The 21207-nt window shown below is 40.5% G+C and overlaps 3 protein-coding genes across 4 annotated transcripts in view; 1 reads left to right on the forward strand and 2 right to left on the reverse strand.

The window, feature by feature from the left end:
* Positions 1–21207, forward strand: part of arr3b (arrestin 3b, retinal (X-arrestin)) — a 338825-nt gene that overhangs the window by 312065 nt on the left and 5553 nt on the right. The gene's annotated exons all lie outside the window — the stretch shown is intronic.
* LOC140351303 (P2Y purinoceptor 4-like) lies at positions 6581–8441 on the reverse strand. The gene is made up of 2 exons (XM_072437088.1): positions 8232–8441; positions 6581–7878 (listed from the first exon to the last, which is right to left on the reverse strand). The coding sequence occupies exon 2, from the start codon at positions 7862–7864 to the stop codon at positions 6767–6769; it is 1098 nt and encodes a 365-aa protein (XP_072293189.1). The 5' UTR covers positions 7865–7878; positions 8232–8441; the 3' UTR covers positions 6581–6766.
* On the reverse strand, positions 9277–19511 carry inppl1b (inositol polyphosphate phosphatase-like 1b). 2 transcript variants are annotated; one of them, XM_072437109.1, is made up of 27 exons: positions 19160–19511; positions 18286–18349; positions 17393–17531; positions 17178–17298; positions 16955–17095; positions 16807–16891; positions 16634–16711; positions 16409–16558; positions 16225–16339; positions 16044–16144; positions 15866–15968; positions 15595–15791; positions 15356–15473; positions 15194–15290; positions 14987–15122; positions 14814–14913; positions 14645–14733; positions 14016–14097; positions 13844–13933; positions 13642–13755; positions 13476–13564; positions 13319–13406; positions 12850–13002; positions 12423–12501; positions 11598–12327; positions 11407–11522; positions 9277–10229 (listed from the first exon to the last, which is right to left on the reverse strand). In XM_072437109.1, the coding sequence occupies exons 1-27, from the start codon at positions 19294–19296 to the stop codon at positions 10136–10138; spliced, it is 3606 nt and encodes a 1201-aa protein (XP_072293210.1). In that variant the 5' UTR covers positions 19297–19511; the 3' UTR covers positions 9277–10135. The 2 variants fall into 2 exon arrangements, with proteins under 2 accessions (XP_072293210.1, XP_072293200.1); XM_072437099.1 differs by having other exon boundaries at positions 11598–12330.

Below are 21207 nucleotides of genomic sequence, written 5' to 3' on the forward strand. Positions count from 1 at the left end.
CTCCCAGTGTGCCCCTCCCTCCCCTGCTGGTGTGGATGGTGCAGCCTGGTGGGAAAACGACATTCAATCCACTGTCCAGCCCATTCAGTCCAAATTGGCAAATGACAGCCTCTCCGCCTCTCAGATTTCGGGAAGTGAAAGGTACCAGGGGGAGGTGATGTGGAGCGGTGGCTGGAGAGAGTGGACCGAGAGGTGGGTTAACAGCTTCCCTTGTCGCCCTCGGAGCGGACAATGTTGGACTGAGAACAGAGAAAAGAGGAGAGAAGAATGCCCACTCAGCACATCAAAGAAACCTCCCCAAGTCCAAATGAAAAAGGTTGACCTCAGTCCCCTAATCACACACTTTAGCAGAGCGGGCCACGGCAGGATGGCAGCAACGTTTGCCCCGTTTCAGGTCAACACAGCTGAGAGGGCAGCGCTGACTTAACGTTTTGAAAGACAACATTCAATGGTTTTTGACCTCAGAGCAGAGGCAAGATTATTATTGCTAGATTTAAAGTTTTTTTAAAGTTGGGTGTGAGTTTTTCACTCTGGTCCAGAAAGGGATGTCAGAACAGGCCGGAGCAATTCGGTGAAATGTAATCATGATCTCATCGGCCACCCCTACAGGTTTCATATAACAGCTTTTTTTTCATTTCATTTATGGGTTTAATTGTATTCCCAGTCAATGATTTATTGAAAACATTTCACACTGAAAACATTACATGGGTGCCCATCTCGAGGTGGGCAACTAAACAATATTATCGTTAATTGTGATAAAAAGGAAGACAAAATATACCATGATGTTCTCTTTAAGATCACTGATGATTTCTCTAACAACAATGTATGATTCTATAATAGTCAATAATAGTTATTATTATTAATGGCAATTCTTTTGGCCACAATAATTGTGATTCAAATTTTCTATATAGTCCCAGGCCTATTTCCATGTCAGCTTAGTTCTAATTTTGTCCCAATTAAAGCTCTATTCAGTTCTTGTATCCTGGATTTGTTCAGGTTTAGAAGTGGTTTAGTCTCACATCAGGCCTGGTTTTACCATAGTGGTGATAAAGTCACTATTACAGAAGTAAAAATGAATTGGTCAATTGATAATTGGGGTTATACAGGTCAGAATATATATGCAAGAACTAAAAATAATAACAGTTCAATTCAAGCTAAACTTTGAAAAAGTTAACCCAAGTTTAAAGTGCTTTTATCAGTTTGTCCATCCCTCAATCAGATCAAGGTTTATTCTTTTTTTAGATCTTAACTTGAAAGTCAAATATTGCCACGGTTGTTTAAACGTTGAGGCCACAGATCTGGAGCATACTAAATGAATGGATACATAGTACTTCTATATTACCTAAATCTACACAACAGCAAACGCACAAACAGCTGTCATTTGTGCACATTTGCCATGAGACACACATAGAAACATATTGTGTCAGACTCTAACAGGCCGCCTGGCTGAATAGTACTCGTACTCCTAATTAAGTGCTAATGGCAGTTCCCCCTGCAGAGAATACTAATTAATGTTCCATTCTTGTGCGGCCTGAGCGCGTACTCCACAGCGGCCTAATGAGCGGAGGCAGGTACGTCTTCTCCCAGGCCGGCTTAATAGGGACAACACAGTGAGAGGGCCATTCCAGGGGGCTGCTTCCTGTTCTCTTCAAGACCCTCAGAACACATACAATGAAATGAAAGGGTTTTGTTCCATAAACTCCAGAAATTAGGCAAGCCTATCTGACTGCATGGACACCACTTCAAAGTTCCCACATGCAGCTGTTAATATATTGATCTGCAATTTGTTTGGGTTACAATCGCAAATCTGCCCAGCAACAAAGAGAAACTAAGTTGTAAACTGTATCAGGTGTGAATGTGATTGGACTGGAAAAGTAAACATAAAACTGTTCGGTTTTGAATAGTGTCTATATATTGAGTACTTTTTCCTGTTTCTTTTGTGTCTTTCTACAGAATAATTTCCTCAAAACTGCTGATGCTTCTTAGAAAACAACTTTCATTTTAAATAGTTTCCGGGGGTCTGAGAATGTGCACTGCCAGGAAATAAATAAATACATAACCTGTTTGGATGCAGAAAGCCTGGGAATCAGATTCAAAGTGCTGAAGAATGAATGGATGTGCGAGTATGCGGGTCCGTGCAAGAGCGTAAACATAGATTGAGTGCGGTATTGGAATTACCTGAGTGAGATAATGGTGGTGCATTAGATTAACTTTCAGGCCCTAAATGCAACACATTTAGGCAATCTTGTCCCCCAAAAACATGTCAATGTCTGAAAGGCCTCCCTCTCGCTATCAGGAGCCTCTGGTCCCCCACACTGATGCAGCTGGCAAGGCGCTAACGGTGACTGTCAAAACGCAGCGCCAGATCTAGTTATAAAATAATTGAATTTTCATATCAGAGGGGACCAGAGTCCCAGCAGACAATAGGACTGCTGAGTCCTCTCTGATATTGGCTCAGGCCCTTTGCCATGCGCATGAAATCAGTATGTTAATGTTCCAGGGTTTTCTTTTTTTAAGGGCACTTGTGCTCTCGCAATGTACTACCGATGCGGTTTCAAAAAATTGCAACTATTGATAAGTAGGCAGCCAGCAACCCCCTCGACCCTCCTCCCATCCGACATGCCCACCCCGCCTCCCCCCAACCCTGCACGGCTCTAGATGTTCTCGCACCCCCATCCGCCCCCATTATTAAAATTGTAATTTATTTTTCTAAATCAGAATGACAGCTTGCTTTCTTTTCTGTGCAGCAGGCAGTGAATCACCAAGCTTTAATTACTTTCGTAACTTCGCTGACCCTGTGAGCGTGCTGCTCTGCCAGAGAAAATGGGACCTCCAACAAAGGCCCTCCATAGCTACAGCCGCCTTCGGTTCATTCAGAATGCGAAAATTTATCAAACTACATATTTTATAAGATTTTGTTAACATTTCACCTCCTATCTCTTTCACACTCTGCCAGTGCACCCCCGCTTGTAGCAGTTTCTCGTCTAGAAACTCAGGCACACTGCAGCCTTAGTCCAACTCTACCACTCATTTATTGTGAGGCTTTTCATGTTGACTCAACAAGGACCTTCCAGGTCAAAACAGCCAGAGGTCAAACCATTATCAGTAGCCCTCGTGTCCAGGCCAAGGCCCCAGCGGCAGGCGGACACACAGCTCAGGTCCTGCAGCCACAAAGCACAGCTCAACAGGGATCAATGCCACATTTGATCATCTCACAGAGCCGTGGCCAGCGGACTTACTTACTTCAGTCACTTATAAAGTCTTTAGACTGAACTCGAGTCAACAAACATATAACCTTTAGGTATTCAACAAGGGCCAGGATGTAAAGAAGTTAATGTGTGTTACATTTAAGTTAAGTTTTGAGGCTGTCAAGTTCAGTCTTGTTTCTTGTTGCCACATATCCATATTCGCTGTGCATGGGTGGGACTGGCCGCCTTATTAAAGCAGCTAATATGTTGTAATCCCTGCTATCGCTCTCACCTTCTCATTGGCACACCTCTGTTTCGGGCTGTGCCACTGTGTGTGAACCAGAGCTGCACAGGCACGGTTGGTCTTTTGCTGACTGCCTGATAATTGAATGAGCGATTATCCCTCCCATTAATAGACAATGATACAGAAAGCAGTGCCATATGTAGGGAATATTAATGAGTGGCTGCAGCAGCCTAGATAAGAGAAGCGCCGTGCGGTTGCTGTAATAGGGGTTAAAACAATTTGCCCCCCACCACCCATTCCCCCCACATGCTGGATCTGCTCTGTGCTAATCCTCCAACCAACCACACACCATGCACTAACTCACACTGCACCCCAACAGCGGGAGTGGTGTCGGGTGCTGACCTCGCTGCTGCCAAGGCCACCTGCTTTTGTGCAAGAACGCAGGCCGGTCACTTGGCAACAAAATTACTACGCCCGTGTAAATGATGAAAATGCAGGATTATAGCTAAAAGGAATATTAAGACGTTAAGAACAAGTACATATTTTTATATGAAAGTGTTTTGCTGGATGAAGATTTTACATTGTTTTGATACAATGAAGCATAACTCTTGTGTCACATTTCATATACTAAACGGTTTAAAGCTCAAATTAACTTTGAACCTTAACGACAAAAGCCTATCCTTCTTCATCTTGAACAAATTTGATCAAACGTTGCTCCAGCAGATGTAACAGCCAGGGCACCCACTCCCACAAATCTTCACGCCAATCAATATCTAACATCTATTAGCATTGGGAAGCAATATTTCCCCTTTTTACCTTGCAATAATTGTGCTTAATGCTGTGAAGTACCTTATCATAGGTCTGACTGACGAAGAAAGGCCGTCTCTATGGCAACGGTGAAAGCCATTGGTTTCCTTTTCAGCAGAATAATGAACTTCTCTCCTCTGTGTGTCACTCTTCCACTCCACTCGCAGCCTCTTCGATTAAATTGAAGTCCATGCGTCCTTGAAATCCCTCATCTCTGCCTTATAATTTGTCAAACAAGAGAGAAACACAAAAATGTTGAAGTCTCAACAGATGCATCACTTTTAAGGGCCCAGCGTAGGTGTATTTGAAAAAAAATAAACTGAGAGTAAAAACACATATATATATATATATATATATATATATATATATATATATATGTGTGTGTGTGTGTGTGTGTGTGTGTGTGTGTGTGTTTTACTCTCTTTATTTGTATAACAATAGGCCTAATTAATCCCTGTGTGAGAGTGTTTTTAATTTCATGTGAAGCTTTTCTAATCATTTTAGACTTTTTATTTGTTTTTAGAGTCAATAAACACCAAAAATAATTAGCAGTTGTATATTCATGTTTTTCAAAAAACGTTTTGCCCAAGCAATAAAAGATGTCACTTTTTAATTCTACAAACAAGAATTCAAAGTTCTTATCCAGATAGGGGCTATTTACATGTGTGTGTAATTCAAGCGCATTTGAATTGTATTTTTATTTTTCTTATTGCGTTTCACTATTCAAATTAAGGTAAAATGAAAATGTTATAAAAAACATGTGGGTTTTATTGTCATAAAAAGCTGTTTATCTATTCTTCTTTTATTTGTATTTTTTAATTAAAATGTTTTGGAATTTTGTGGCATTTTTTCGGTAAGACACAAGTTTTAGTGTGTATGTTTTATAACACTGCAATTATTTCACAAACATTCTCAAACAGTTCTCAGCTCTCCTGCGTCTCCCACCTCCGCTTCACCTCGTCTTGCTCTTCTCTGCTCCAATGTTTCACTCCCTTTTTCTCCTTCTCTGTTCCTCCATAAGGCTGATATTAATTAATCAATGAATTCTTATTTCTGTCTTTGTCTTTTACTTCATGCCACAACAAGCCCACGGCTACATGTTTCCCTGACACAGTTTAAGCTGATAAAACTGTGTTCTGAGGTTACAAGTGGATTAGTGAACCCTGCATCTCTATAAAATGCCAACGCAGTGATGTCAAGGTCATAAATAATAAACTTTATGCTATGATATGTTCAGTAGATTAATATATGCACTACATACAGTAGGTGAGCAGTGAATGTGTCAGCTTCATCATAATAAGGAACGATTTATTTCATAAACTTTTAATTTATATATATATATATATATATATATATATATATATATATATATAATATGTATATAGCTGGTAATTCATCTTAGCTCATTTAGCAAGATAGGCCTATTGAACCACAAATCATAAATTTGACCAAGCTTGTCCTATATAATAATCTAAAAACATAGCTTCAATAGTTGCTATTCCATCAAGGCTGCTTCGTGCTCCTCCTCCTCTGGGAAAAAGAACCTGCTTATGTGCATGTGCATGTTTTTGCTGAGGCTGGGCAGTGTCCTTGGGCTGTATCACCTCATGCAGTCTTTGTCAATATTGTCAGTGGAATCGAAATCTGAGACGCGCACAATATGGGTTAAAAAAATTAAAACTAATACTGCTAATTATTCTATGATGAACTATAGGCTACATTTAAGACATTTTAAGGTTTTAAGACACATTTTTACATTTCTGATGAAGCTATAACCCTAACTGTCATGACTTTATAGGAGGCTAAGTAGCCTACCTAGGAGCAATAAATAAAACATTTTACCGAGAAATTTAATTTAATGGTTTTGTAGACTATTATGATAACCACTTATTGAAATCGTGTTTCATAAGTCAACAGGACACATAATGGATCGAAACGGTTGCCATTGGCAATAGACTTAAACACAAAGAAATATGTTTAAAAAAACTATGAACAACTTACTGAAGAGGCCTCTTGCTGCACGTGTTTGTGTGCAGCGCGCGGTAGAGCGCATGCAAACACTTTGACTTCCGCTAACATTCCGCCACAAGGTGGCACCAGTGAGCTGTTGCGGACGCTCAGAGACGTAAACATTACGGGCATAGAATTTTACAATCAACTTGTATATTATAAATACCATGTTATACTGCGCCATTTGGCTTCATTTGATATAAGCTGAATGTTATTATTCAACAATTACATTAAATGCCTGAGACAAAATACTAAATACCTATAAAGCCCAGTATAATAACACCTCATTGTTATTGCAGTAGGCTAAGAAAAACATGGCTGTTTGCTGTTTTTTCTCTTTATTTGGGTGGGATTCAGTATCAGGTGTTTTTTTATTAGTTCTATATACAGCAAGTTTACCATAGAAGGCTTTTCCAACATCAGGGTTATGCAGTGTTAGAAAATGTTTCATAGTCGCTCAGTGCAAATGTATATTTGTAAGGAAAAACTGCATCATAAAAATAAGATATAGCTTTCGCTAGCTCTCTATTGTTGCCACCTCTTTGTCCATTTTATTTTGCGAGTTCAGAGCAAAATTATTGTTGGCTTGTGTTTGACCCTGCTGTGGACCCGGCCAGCTCTGGGTTTGTCTTTTTCCTGTCAGAACAGACATCAGTTTGGAGCGGTAGTGGTCTCCTGCCAGAAAGTATAAAATTGGGTCTATGCAGCTGTTGACACTGGCCAGTGGTCTGGTGATCTTGTATGTGAAGTTGACAATGTTGAGGAATTCACAGTTGGCATTGAGCACGCGGGAGGTGTAGTAGAGGGTCCTTGTAATGTGAAAGGGAACAAAGCTGACGGCAAACACCACCAGCACAATTATGATCAGTTTAATAGACTTCTGACGAGAGGCATTCCCTTGTTGGCTGGCAGATAATCCCACTCGGGGTCTGCAAAGTGACCTGGCCATGAGGCAGTAACACACCATGATGACAGTGAAGGGGACCACAAACAGAAGCACCATGATGGCAGAGCTGTAGTTCACATATTCATTGAAGGCATTCTGGCTGGTCGTGTCATGACAAAGTGTATCGTTGTCTCGCCTGGAAGTCGTTACAAACATTAGTTTCGGCACAAGGCAGATGGTGACCACAGCCCAGACCAGGCCACACACCAGATGGGCGTGGCGAGGCTTTATTAGGGTCATAGTTTTGATGGGATGACAAATGCCCAGGTAGCGGTGCACACTGATGCAAGTGAGGAACAGGATGCTGCAGTACAGGTTTGCATAGAAAAGGAATCTCACAATTTTACAGGCGGCCACTCCAAACGGCCAGTGACTGCGGTTGGCGTAGTAGTAGATAAGTGTGGGCAGGGAGATGACATAGAGGAAGTCTGAGAGAGCCAGATGGAACATGTAGACGGTGGTGGGATTCCATGGTCGCATCTTTAGAAACATCCATAAGGCCGTGGCATTAAGCACAACCCCCACCACAAACACCAGGCTGTAGGAGACAGGCAGAAGAATGTATTTGAACTCCTCATTGAAGCGGCAGTTAGAGTTGAAGACAGGGATGGAAACCTCTGACAGATTGTGCTTGAATAGGACATGAGTGCTTAGGACCCCCGGATCCATTCTGACAGCGAGATCTGTCGACATAAGACAAAAGGCACAAACTCAGATACACATTTTATAAACATACCCTGCTTTAGTTTAGAGGACGGTGCTGTTTCACGGTTGTGTCAACAGTGTACTGGAGGTATCTGGATTCACTCTACGGGCTGGGTGTGCTTTATATTCTGCAGTTTTGGATAGAAAATCAATGCATAAAAGCTCTCGTCGCATTGTAGCTGTAGTCTAACTTAAAAAGGCAACACAATAACACATAAGATGTATTTGGGGCATGTTTTAGGCCCACTACGTATCTAGGCATCTGCTCTCATCACAGGCGCCTAAAATAACAGGCTAACAGTTACAAACAATCGTGGTCTTTGGCACTTACCCACACAGCGTATCCGATAACAAAGTCAAAAAAGACAAAGACACGAAAAACAATTCAGGTGAAAACTGCAGAGGACTTTCTCCGTTTCTCCGTCGCGCGCGTGTGGTTCAGGAGACGCAATTACGCACAAGTTTGCAATAACTTCAGAGGAGGCTTCATGGGAGCGAAATGCATCACGGTGGACAGTGTTGCTACGCCTATTAATACACGAGTGAAATCTCCTGCAGTCGGAAGCCACTTTGCTGAGTGGACGGGTCTGCGCACTAAAGACAGAACCACGTGAAAGTCAAAGAGCTCCGTTTATGAACTCACCAAGCAACGCGCGGGTGCTGTTTCACGGCATTATATTCACATGCACTAACAAGGGGTCATCTCCTCAGAAAAAAGTGCTGTATGAATAGACATACTGACAGTGAAACGTTGATGAACCCAAAAAATAAACTTTTATGTTTTGGGTGTGTTCACATATAACATAGATAAACTTGATAACTAACGAGATAAGATGATAATTTAATAAGTCACCAAATGGTGTGTATACAGGATAGAGTTGACTGAACCTTTTCAGAACTACAATGTTATAGCAGAGCTTGGCTTGATGTGAAAAGCAGATAGATCTCCCTGTGGTTTTACTACAGGCCTAACATCCCCAAAGTGTTTTAAAACTATGATTTAATTTAGAGATTTTAGGGTCGTCTGATGTAAATGAAATGGATTTAAAGCAAAGTATGTGACAATAGTTGGATGTTCATGTTTGAATGTGTGCATATGTGCATATGCTGTGCTGGGACGAGCAGTCTGGAGTTGGGAGGAGCTTCTGCGGTTTGCAGTCAGGAATGTGAATGGATCACAGCTTATGTATCCAAGTGTGCCACTGACTTCCACACATATGGAATACATATGTCTGCTGCTAAATATTGTTTTGGTACGTTCTTACTTACGTGAAATACTATTTAAAGCTATAAATTACCTATATAGTTCATAAAATGCTGAAAGAAAAAAAACGTAGAGGCCCATGTATTCTTTGGTTGATGGAAAATGGGTTGTATTTCCTTAATTTGTATTGTTCCCAGTTATCTATGCAATCCCAATACTGACACTACTATTAACAGGACAGTGGTGACACTGTGGTCAGTGACACAACTGTTTGGTCACACAGAGGGATGTGTTTGAACATCCAAATAATAAGTAACTAGAACTGAAAGTGAAATCACTGAAACTGTGTCACTGTCTCACCAACACAAGTGGATAAGACTTTAGTTCATCTCCATGGGGTAATAACATTAAATACAGTTTAATCAACAAAAATGTCTCACACAAAACTCACTGTGCAATAGAAAAATACACTGCAATGTCACATATGTCATCAAAATCTTTGTACAACAAAACAGCCCTTCTCCTCGGTCTATACAAAACTACTTACATTGCTTAGTGATGGTCAAGAGTTGCTTTATGTACTTAAGGCTGCGAAGGTAGCATAAAACTTGCACAATGAACATTCATCTGTGCCATAGATGACATGGTAAACAAAATTATCTAAGGCAGCGCTTTGCAATAGATATGTATAGCCATAGACTTTATGGCTTTTAAAGGATCTAGGCTCAATAATAGCAGAGTGACGTGCACTGCACACAGTCAAACGGCTGTTCTGAAACACTATATCCACAAGGACGGAAAGGTGGATTTTGAAAATATATACAGAACTTAACTGGAAAATCAATGTTAGATTCACTTCACGTATTTAGGTATACATTATGTACACAAGTTTTTGTTGAAGATATATTTAGTATACAACAAATAATCGAACAAAAGTGTTGATATTAATGACCAGTGTTTCATGTTAGAAACAAGTTCAAATAGGTGTTCCAGTTTCATAATTACATTACACATTAACTCCTTGTAATTTGTCAGTTCCAGTTTTTAGGAAGGTTTTCAAGGATCATGCGGCGATGAGCAGGATTTATTACTCCAGCAGCACGGAGATCTGCCTCTGTGATGCCACTGTGAAAAACAAGCGTTCATGAGTACAGTATAGAAAGTACAAGCAGAGCCGCAGATACAGCATCCGTATAAAGTAATAATAATAATAATAATAACTTTTATTTATATAGCGCTTTTCAGTGACCCAAAGACGCTGAACATAATAAAAAAGGGGGGGGTATTTACAGACAGGGGGGACAACACGATGGAGTTAATGGAGACGGCAGTCATGGAGCTGTTGATTTTGGAAATTTTGTCATTGAAGGCAAGGAGGAAAGAGTTGCAGAGGTCAGGGGAGGAGGGTGGAGTGATGTCCGGTGGCTGGAGCAGCTTGTTGACGGTGGAGAACAGGGTGCGAGGGCTCCGGTGGGAGCTGTTGATGAGGGTGGAGAGGTGGGCAGATTTGGCGGCTTGGAGAGCGTCACGGTAGGAGGAGATGTGTAATTTGAAAGCTTCGGCGTGGACGGTGAGGCGGGTTCTTTTGAGGAGTCGTTCGAGTTGGCGGCCAGTCTGCTTCATGGTGCGGAGTTCAGGGGTGTACCAGGGGGCGGGGTTGATGTATGAGACGGAGGAGGTTTTCCAGGGGGCTAGGGAGTCAAGGGAGTCGGAGAGGGTGGTGTTGAGCATGACAGCATAGTCGTCGGGGGAAGAGGGGGGGGAGTCAGGGGGGAAAGCAGAGGATATGAGCTGGGAGAGCGTGAGGGGGTTGACTGACTTGATATTGCGGTAGGTGATGGTGCGTTTTTTGGGGTTGTGGGGCGAGGGTAGGGGGGCGGAGAAAAGGATGCAGAGATGATCAGAGAGTGGGAAGGGGAGGGGGTGGGGCTTAGATATGGGTAGGAGAGAGGAACAGACTAAGTCCAGAGTGTGGCCTTTGGTATGGGTGGGGAAAAAGTAAAGTATCCGAGCTGTCAATGTTAAATACTAATCAGGATTCCTAAAGTCCTTCATGCTTCACTCTCCTGGTCAAACAGTGTTTACTTTCCTTAAACTGCTGTCGGTAATGAACTACTTACTGAGGAATAGTTAATATTGAAGTTACAGTGGTGCCTCAGACCTGAGGCAATTTATAATTAAAAATACTTCACAAAATTCCCATTTTCAATTGGTGCTAACCATGCAAGGGCATGCAAACCAAAAGCCTTAGAAGCCCAATGACATTATTAATGATTTAATAATAAAAATGGCATATTTTTACCAGAAGTAATCCAGGTCATCCCAGCCACAGAGGCGAAGACCCTGGTAGTATTTTTGAAGGCCCATTTTAGAAAGGAGTTCCTTCACAGTTTCTGGTGCACCCTGAAGGACAGACACCTGTAATAGAGTACAGCCGTTTTAGATGTGTGCTTTAAAAAAACAAAACTTTTACTACTGATGAGACTTTTGTACCTCTTTAGCCCAACTATATTCTCTGTCTACTGTCATTTTAGGACCATTTCTACACTTTGGCTTTGGCTGTATTGAAGGACTTTTCTGTTCTATGGGAAAGAAATCTACCTCACTGAGAGACTTGGCAATCTGTAAAGCAGTCAGAGAGTTGTCTCCAGTCAAGCCTGGCGTCTGTTGCTCCACCAGCCAGGGAACTGAAGCTTGAGAATGGGTCGCTTTAGCCGGAACATAAGGAAAAGCTGCCGGAGGTTTGACTGAAGGGATGGAACTGGTTCTCTCTGGTTGGTTCGCGTCTTTGTCTCTAATGATCACCAAGTGGTTCATATATAAGTTTTTGAGGTTCTTCTCAGGCAGAACAGAGTCCTGGACAGTGTTCTGAATGCATTTCACTTTGTGTTGCACAGCTTGTTCCTGATATTTTGAAATACATGAGGGTGTGGAAATGGAGAGGGGATTTTTGGCTGGGAAAAGCTGATAAGAGGAGATTGTTTGGGGTGTGTGAAGGTCATCTGCCTGTGCATATTGTGGCAATAAGGCTGGAATTTCAATCTCCGTAAAGTCAGCTCTGCGGCTGAGCCTTCGGTCAAAGTCTGGACGTCCTGAGACTTTGGGGAGCTGCAAAACCTCATTTCCAGACCAGATAACAGGAGGGTCTCTGCAATGAGGTGAAGACTGCTGTCTGGGTGAAACTGACACCCCTTCAAAGATGAAATAGGCAGGATTGGTGTAGCTGCTTGGAACAACAAACAAATAAATCACATGCAGTGAGACATCACAGTACGTCAAGAGAAGTCTTAGTAAGTAAAAGAACTCTGGTTTTATTACCTGCTAATTGGGACCCGGGTTTGTGCAGGAGAAAGGTGTCCTCGGACAGAGGGTTTGTCATCTTTATCCAAACAGAATTCTAAAAATACATACATTTTCAATTAAATCTAGTTTCTTTATTCACCAAATAAAGAGAAAAGGCAATTCTTGAATGAAATTGTATAGCCCGACCTGGTCACACATTATGCATGTGCTTTGTGTCTCAGGATGCATCTGGAGAGGGTGAGCCAATCAGGAACCAAAAGAGGAAGCGGGAGGTGGAAAGCAGCAAGTGCAAAGCCATTGATAATTGTAAAACCAAATGGAGGAAGAAATGTAAGCAGAAGCATGTAAAGCAGTATTATTAAAAATGAAAGTTTAGTCAGAAGTGTAAGGGTAAGGTGGAAACAGGAAACAACCAACCAAATGTATCCAATGCATCACCAACCATAGATTTTAGCCCTGGTTCCTCTTCTGTCTTTAGGGATATGAACTCTGACCCGTCCTCGTATGGAGCCCATCTCTTCCCCACGGTGACTCAAAAATGTCTCAAATTGCTCTGAGGCTCCGATGACTGAGCGCAGAGCCACACAACATTCACCTGACAGAAAAGAAATTGAGAGTTAATTAGAGTTTTGTTAAACATAGGGCTGGACAATACAGGTGAAAAGGGATTCATTTCTCTATTACAATTTTCAATTTCATTTTTTGTTTTTTAAACAGATAAATATGGTTCATGATAAGACTTTAAAAAACTATTCACCCCAAATCTAATCTAATCTAAACTCTTTTACAAATGTTATATTAAAAAGTCCAAAGCTGATTATTGTGATCAGGAAACATTCTGATTTTGATGTGATTCAAATTTGAATCACAGCTCTATTTTAATGAACAATTTTACATTGTACAGTTCTTACCATATGATTCAAAGCCATCACATGACTTCACAGAAAGCAGAAGGTGTTGATCTTGAAGATACTCCATGTCAGAGAAAATGGGAAAGAGCTACCAGAGGAAATACAAGGCAATTGAATATAACTTTTTAAGAAAAACTATCTCTAACCAATTGTATACCTTTGGCAACTGTTTAAAAGACCAGCCAAGCTTCAGAAACCCAGGGACATCACAGCTCTGAGAATCGTTTTCACAAGAACGACGTGTCTCTGAACATTCAGAAATAGACAGATTCATATGTTTGCATTACACAAACTACACATTGTACTGAATGAGGATACCTTACCTTCAAGACAGGGTGAATAATATTCAATAAAAAATGTAGCTTTGCTTGATGTTTTTACAATGACTTCAACAACTTCAAGTTCAATCCACGCTTTCTCGATGCTTGTTCTTTTATCTGTTTAACACCAGTGTTGTTAGCTTTTTTTTTTTAAATAATGCAAATATTCATTTTTTTTGTGTGTCTAACAAAACCTTCACAGCACCTTTTCTGGAGACAAAATGTGGTGTCACTCCAACTTGGAAAGTGGCAAAAACAGGAGAGTGGTCACTTGAGAAGATGTCGTCAGTGCAACCTGTCATGAAAAAAAATATTAGTAAAAAGTAAAAAAAAACTATACTATTATATTACATTTATTATTCACTCAAACATTATACCATATGCCGTGCAGGTGATATATGTTTCTGGATATGATTTCCACAAAATCCTGTCACACCACGAAGGTACATTTACTCGCACCTACAACAAAAATGTTTCTTTTTTATTATAAAAAACGGTCAGATGAAAGCCTCTTGTTGCCGCTGCTGAACTGAGCTAGAATGAGAATAATGCAACCAACAACTGTTGGTGAAGATAAGTATGCCGTAACCAGAGCTCTCAGGCAGGGATTGGATGACTCATAAAAATATATTTGGCATGTAAACAGCATACTAGATGTTAAACGAAAGAGTTGTTTACCTCAAGAGTAGGTTTTTTTGTGTGTGTGTGTGTGTGTGTGTGTGTGTGTGTTTGTTTGTTTGTTTTTTAAGATTCAGATGAAACAATTCAGAATATTGACTCTTGTCTCATGTTATGCTGTTTACAATCAGTACATTTACTAATGATGATTAGTAATGTGTTATTAATTCAGATCACCATTTAAATAGCTATTGAATCAGCAGTTAAATTAAATGCTAACTGTAAGTTTTTTTTTTTAAATGAAGAATTAACAATAAAATGCATAAATTGCACTAACATTGATTGTATTAAATAATGGTGTTTCTGTACAACATGATCAAATATTTACCCCAGAAGTCTTGTACTTTTGCCAAAGATAACAATTTCTGGAACCTCTTTCGTATCGATAAGTTGGTGGAAATGAGATTTTCTCTTCCTCTTAAAGACAAACATGAACAAAAAATGAAATAAAATCATTACACATACAAAGAAATGTGGAGAAATAATCAGAAACTCACTAAAATTTAGGAAACACTTCCTCTTTAGTCTTTCTCTGGTTAGCTGGTCGGCACACATGAGTTCTTCAAATTCTCTCTTGGAAACATGTTTTAAAATATCCTATAATACAAAATCATGGTCAGAACATATTTGAATAGCAGTTGTTCCAGCACAATATCCAGCATAAATTAACCTGCACATCCAGGTCCAGTCTGTAGTTGAGGTCTCCACACCAGAACAGGTGAGTGAATCGAAGACTGATGTCAAAAGGACCAATCTTGTCACCCAGGGAAAGCAGTCTTAGTACATCCATAAAATTCTGGTTTCGCCTATAAACAAAAATAAGCACAATATAAACTTTCAAACAATGACATCAGAGCAAACACGATAGAATACTTACCTAAGGACTTTATCACTTCCAGACGTCATGTGACAGTTAACAAACCCAAATGATGTCTCGTTCAAATAAAAAGAGACACCGACAGCTCCTTTATTTCCTGGGAATAAAATAGTTTAAAATGCATGACAAAATTATAGCCCCTGATTATTTGCTGGGTCTTACCCAACGTGTTGCCTAATCCGGTTTTGACGCTGGCTGTGCCCACGCGGCTGATGCGCCCCTCAAACTCAGGCTTCACAAACACTGCCAGTCTCATATTCCAAAGGGACTGCACTGCCACCTACAGGACACAACTCTCTATTACAAAGAAATAAGAACTTGCTATTTTTATCCAGTTTATTGGCCTCTTCGCCAGTATTAAAGGCTTCAAACAGTAGGAAACAATAGGGGAGGTTGATTACCAGTTTAAAGTCAATGTGAGAGTAGCTGCGAAGAGTAGCTTTGAGGTTTTCGGTCCACTCTCTCTCGCTCTGTTGATTTTCTTGAGTGCCCACAGCATATATATCATGAGGGAGATGGCCAATAGACTCATCGGGAGTGTGACCCAAACCACAGCAAGTAACCCATGACCGCAAGCTTCCTGGAGAAGAGGAGCCACCTGTATACCAAAACATTTCATTTTTGAATGCCGTACCATTCCTTGCCTTTACAAGTGAATACAATTTCCATTACCCATATTCCACGTGCCAATAAACACAGAGATCAGGTCTGGTTCAATCATCCCAGAGTGCCGTATCTTCATCAGCTGCAGGAGTTGGCAGAAAGCATTGCGTTTCTGAAAAGAAAAAAAAAGCATGAAGATAAATATTTGAACATTTAAAATGAAGGACATTTGACAGCTTAGTCATACTCTGGCACTTTCAAAAATCATCTCTCGTGGTGTGTTGTGGAGTTTGTCAACCACCATCTGTACCTTGGCTGAACTGCTCTGAAATTTGACAATCTGAAGAACTGATGGAGCAAATGACACAATTATACACATCTATGGGCAATGTAGTGTAATGTATCAGAATGTGATGAAGTGGACTTACTTCGATCATGGGAAACCTTTTCAACACTGAATGAGTCAGCTTTTCTGTCAAACAGAATTACACCTGAGTCCACATCGACAGAGACAATCTGTCGACCATAGCGTACCATCTTCACCTGCATAGAAAAAGAATGATGAACAAAATAAAGAAAACACATGCATGATTTATGATCCGTTGTTTTTACCTGGAAGGAGTGGATGGACATGTGCCTCACAGGATTCTTGACAGGTGCAAAACATGTCACATTGATGGTTGAAGGTTCTGGTGGCGGCGGTGGGTTTGGCTGCACTGCTAAATTGTGATTAGACACTGCCTCTTGTAATGCTTGTAATACCTTGTAAATACAAAGAGAAAATGTCAGTCCACATCTTCACAATTGTAGTTTTTCATTGTAATTGCACAGAAATACCTTTTTTTCTAAAGATGAGAGAAGGCTCACTAAGGTTGAAACTTTACACAACAAACTGTCTATCTCCATGTCTGGACCCTTTTGACAAAATTGTAGTAAGTAAGTTCATTTAAATAATTAACACCAATAGATTGTTCCATCCCAGTGTTTCCGTATGAGAGTGTATTTATTACCTGAGCTTTGTGTGTAAAAGAACAGTTCGGATTATCAAAGACCCTGGCCAGGGTTTCCAAGCTTGAGAGAGTAAGGTCAATCTCACTGTCAATGAAAAGTTGATTTTAGAGTTTTTTTGAGTATTACTTCCACAAATGATATACAAACCTGTTCAGGCCCTGACACGCTGTTCCCAGAGTACGTCTGAGGTGGGAAAGGTTTGTGGAGCCTTTATGTACATTCTCAATGTCAAGGGACAGCTCTTTATAGAGGTAGTCATGAAGCAGAGAGGTCATCTCACTCGCAGTACTGTAAAACACATATACTTGGAAATAAATACAAACGTTTGTTAACATGTCAACTGTGCATCCTCATTCCAGCATTCTGATACCTAGATGTGTTCATCTCCAGCAATTTGTCCAGGAATATTGCTGAAGGACCTGGAGTGACAGGAGGTGGTGCAGACACTGTGGTAACTGGCTGCCCCGCTGGAGGTGGAGGTCTCTCGTCATCTGCATATCCCCAAGAAAGTATATTTACATTGTGTCTAATAAAACATACTATATTCTTATTTACGGTTTTAACTTTTACAATGCAAAGTTATACCAGAGCTCTCATCTCCAGATTCAACGTCCCGGAAAACAGGGTACAAAAGCTGAGAAACCAAGCCTTTGTGTGGATAATGATATCCCAGCACTAGGTCCTCCAGCGTCCGAAAGCAGTTCACCTGCAATCCATGTGTTGTCTGTGAGCCAAGAACACAAAAAGGTGACTCAGTCTCCAGTGTCAACATGAAGTTCATGACCCTTTACCTGCTTGTCTATTATCTCTTCAAACAGAAACAAAAGGCACTATAAACAAATGCACCATGCATAAAAAGTATGGTTCACATTTTAGACTGTATTGAAAAACAAAACATAAAGATACTAAACTACCACTTCATTGATGACATCTTATTGACCATCACAAATAAGAAACAAACCCTTTGGAAGTTCTTGTTATTTTTGCAAGTCAGACAAACAAGGCAAACAAAACAAATGTACTGATGAAGTTTTCCCAAGTAAAATCATTTTGTAATTAGTCTTATTACCAAATATATAGTCATGTAAGAAGAAACAAAATTAATGAAAGTGTGTAGTTTTGCAAAAAAAAAATATTCAAAGAAGTCGTCCCTGAGCTGTGTCATAGTTTTGTTTATGCACAGAAAGACTACAGTCCTATATCAGTGGGCTACTGCGTGGGTTCAAGAAGGAATCTTTGAAACAAAACACTTTTTCTCTGTTCTGCTGAGCTCATGCACCAAGCATGCAGCCACATGGCAAAGTTGTCATTCAAGCAACAACGCCAAAGCTCATGTAGCACACTCCATTTGAAGGGTAAAATAATGTTTTGTAATACTGCACTGTAACCACTGTTTCTTAACGGTTTTCCTTGTGAGACTGAACCCAAAGGTTTTGTATATAGACAGCTACAGTATTGTCCATCTGATGACCACTCACCTGCACTGCCAGGAGGCCATCGGTGTCTGGAAGAATGCGATAAGTGTGCACGTGTCGCTGGAACCTATGAAACAAGCATACTGCATTTAAAAAGTGTTAATGTAAATTTAAAAAAGGCAGTTGTTATTTTTAAAATTCAGAACAAAAAATGAAGGACGAAGGACTACCATATAAATATAATATATATATAATATATATATATATATTATTATATAATATATATATATATATATATATATAATATATATATATATATATATTATATAATATATATATATATATATATAGAGAGAGAGAGAGAGAGAGAGAGAGAGAGAGAGAGATAATAAAAACAGAACAGAAGAGATCTTTTGGAATGTACAAGCTTAAACTGGTAATGTTGGTGAAGAATGAAGAGAAAGGGTTTGCACATTCTGCTGGGCTCAGCTTTCAGGAATGTATCTGGCTCTGCTCGATGAGCAGGCAGCGTAGTGCGGTCGCTGGGGCTCCCGCCCTCTTTCTGGGGTCTCAGGGAACACAGAGGGCTACAGGGGAAACCGAGTCCTGGGTTTGGTGCGAGACAGTCAGAAATGTCTCTTTCAGTGGAAATGTGTGTGGGATGATGGAGCCTGAAAATGACTCCTGGTAGATGACTAACAAACTGATGGATGGCTAATCCATTAAAAACTTTTGGTAAATAGTCAACCAATCACTATATTAAAGTAAAAAAAAAAAACACTTTTGGTAGACTTTTTAAGGCAGAAACAATAATTAACAAATAAAGGTTATGAATACAAAACCATTCAGACAATAACTCCCCTGTGCACTTGGTGAATTAGACTTGTGAATCTACACAACTGTTTTAGTGTCTAAAAACAGAGACTGTCATACTCACAGGAGGCACAGTGCATAAGCTCCAGGCACAGACTCACTGTCTCTCACAAGGTAGCTGCCATCCCTCCCGGCCCGGGCCAGTAAATCCTCTGCATGCACACGGCTGATGTCCCTGTGATACCAGGCCGCTGTCGCCATGGTGATCTGTGCAGAGTGGTGTGATGGCTATAAAAGTACTCCAAAGGAAGCGGAGAGCTCCACATAACATGTGCTGTTATGTTTACTGTCAAACTCAATCATTATTCCTTCACTCATGATACAACTAGAGCGGGTGAGTGATGTTCCCCTCATGATCCTTCAGTTCTGATCCACGTAGTTTACGGCACAACTTCCTCGTCTTTATTAGAGTCATGCATATTGAATTAAAGGGAGAAGGTTCCGCCAGGCTCAGTTTAGGTTTTTACCACAGTAAATCCAGCTGTTGATGAGGGAGATCCACTAGTCAGTTATCGGTTTTTCCTTGTGAGCCCCTGTGGTCTGGCAGATGTGTTGCTCCAACAAACACACACAATCGTAACTGAGTCCCAGAGGTAAGAGAGTAACCCAGAGCTCAGCTCAACCACAACACAAGCCCTCCTCTCGACCTGAGGGCAAAGGGGGGGAAATTAGAAAAGAGAAGTCACATAAACCAATGAAAGTACATGCATGTGTAAAGTATCAGGGACCAACGTACCTCAGATGTATCTCAGTCAGCACTAAAACCAGACAGGCATACACCAGAAACCAGACCAATTCAAATGATTTCCCAGCTCTGTTTCCTTATAAGGAAACAGCAACACCCATGAAAAAAGGTCTTCTGATGACTCCAGTTGTCCAGGCCTGTAGATTCCTTCAGCAGAGCGTCCAGACGATGTGAGCTACTCAGATCCAGAGTTTTGACTTACAGTGCAAAAGATCTGTTGTTCTAAATGTGTGTCTTGTCAAAATGTGTCACGGTGTGCAATGGTCCTGCACATAGCTGTCAGAGCAGAGGGAGGGAGCCGCGAGGGAGAGGACAGCCCCGTTAGAGTGAAGTGCAGACAAAGGAAGTGACTGCACATTCCAGATGGCGGAGTAAACCAGGAGAAGAATTCTTGCGAGGAGCTCAACTTTAGAACCACTGTGTGAAACTTCCCGTCTGTCCAACGCTCTCTCGCTCACCTCCTCCTTTTCCCTTTCCCTTCTATTCATAGCCCCGTACACAATATACGCACACTCAGGTGACCTCATCCAAAAGTTTTCTCTCCTTTCTCCAACACATATGGTTGTGATCAAGTCTCACTAACCAAAACATCACCCGTTTTTCCTCTGGTTCTGTTAATAACTGTATTGTTGAACACAGTAGGATGCACTTAAAGCACTATTTGCTGTGGTGCCTCTATCGACTCAGCAGGAATCAGCCGCCCACTTTGACCTCAACCATCATTTAACAAATACATCCAACACCCCCTCCCTAGCTAGAATGTACAGACTTAATCTTTAATCACAGTTTACAATGATTTGTCAATAAAAGCTACAAACAGGTACAGAGTAGATTGACAATAAAGCAATAAACCTGTTTACTATTTATTCATGGAGTAGTATACATCCCTATCATAGCCTCTTGAGGAATAGAAATAAGAACATTTCACAAATTGGTCTTAACTTCTTAAGCTAAAACGTTATTGAATGTGTCAACAGATCCCAAGACTGACCACTTACGCTGCTTTATAAGGAGCCAGAGGTTGAACTCAAGATCAAAATAGTCCTCTTTCTTCAGGTCTGGATGGCACAAGGGTTAAACAATAAGCCTTTTATGTTGAAACATTTTGAAATTACTTATCACATAACACTTATCAAGAGTACAAACTGGACATTTCTGTCTTTATTACATTATATTTTAGATGTTTAATACAATCATGTTTTGTACAATCATGTCAAGTATTTCTAATATTTTTCCCTTTCAAATGTTTTTACTCAAATCAGCATGCACAGCTTCAGTGCCCCAGTTCATCAGCAGCAGAACTAAAAGTATTTAAAAAGGTATTTTTTATACATTTTGCTATGTCAGAGCGTTATTCCAAAATTAAT

This window comes from Eucyclogobius newberryi, unplaced genomic scaffold, assembly GCF_026437365.1.
Source record: "Eucyclogobius newberryi isolate DKJ021-1_F unplaced genomic scaffold, fEucNew1.0.hap1 SCAF_11, whole genome shotgun sequence".
Lineage (NCBI taxonomy): Eukaryota > Metazoa > Chordata > Actinopteri > Gobiiformes > Gobiidae > Eucyclogobius > Eucyclogobius newberryi.

Coding starts and splice junctions, on each gene's coding strand:
- LOC140351303 (XM_072437088.1), bottom strand. CDS start 7,864: ATGGATCCGGGGGTCCTAAGCACTCATGTCCTATTCAAGCACAATCTG.
- inppl1b (XM_072437099.1), bottom strand. CDS start 19,296: ATGGCGACAGCGGCCTGGTATCACAGGGACATCAGCCGTGTGCATGCA. Junction 15,969..16,043: donor TGATTTTTGAAAGTGCCAGA/GTATGACTAAGC, acceptor TTTTCTTTTCAG/AAACGCAATGCTTTCTGCCA. Junction 15,792..15,865: donor TATTGGCACGTGGAATATGG/GTAATGGAAATT, acceptor TTTGGTATACAG/GTGGCTCCTCTTCTCCAGGA.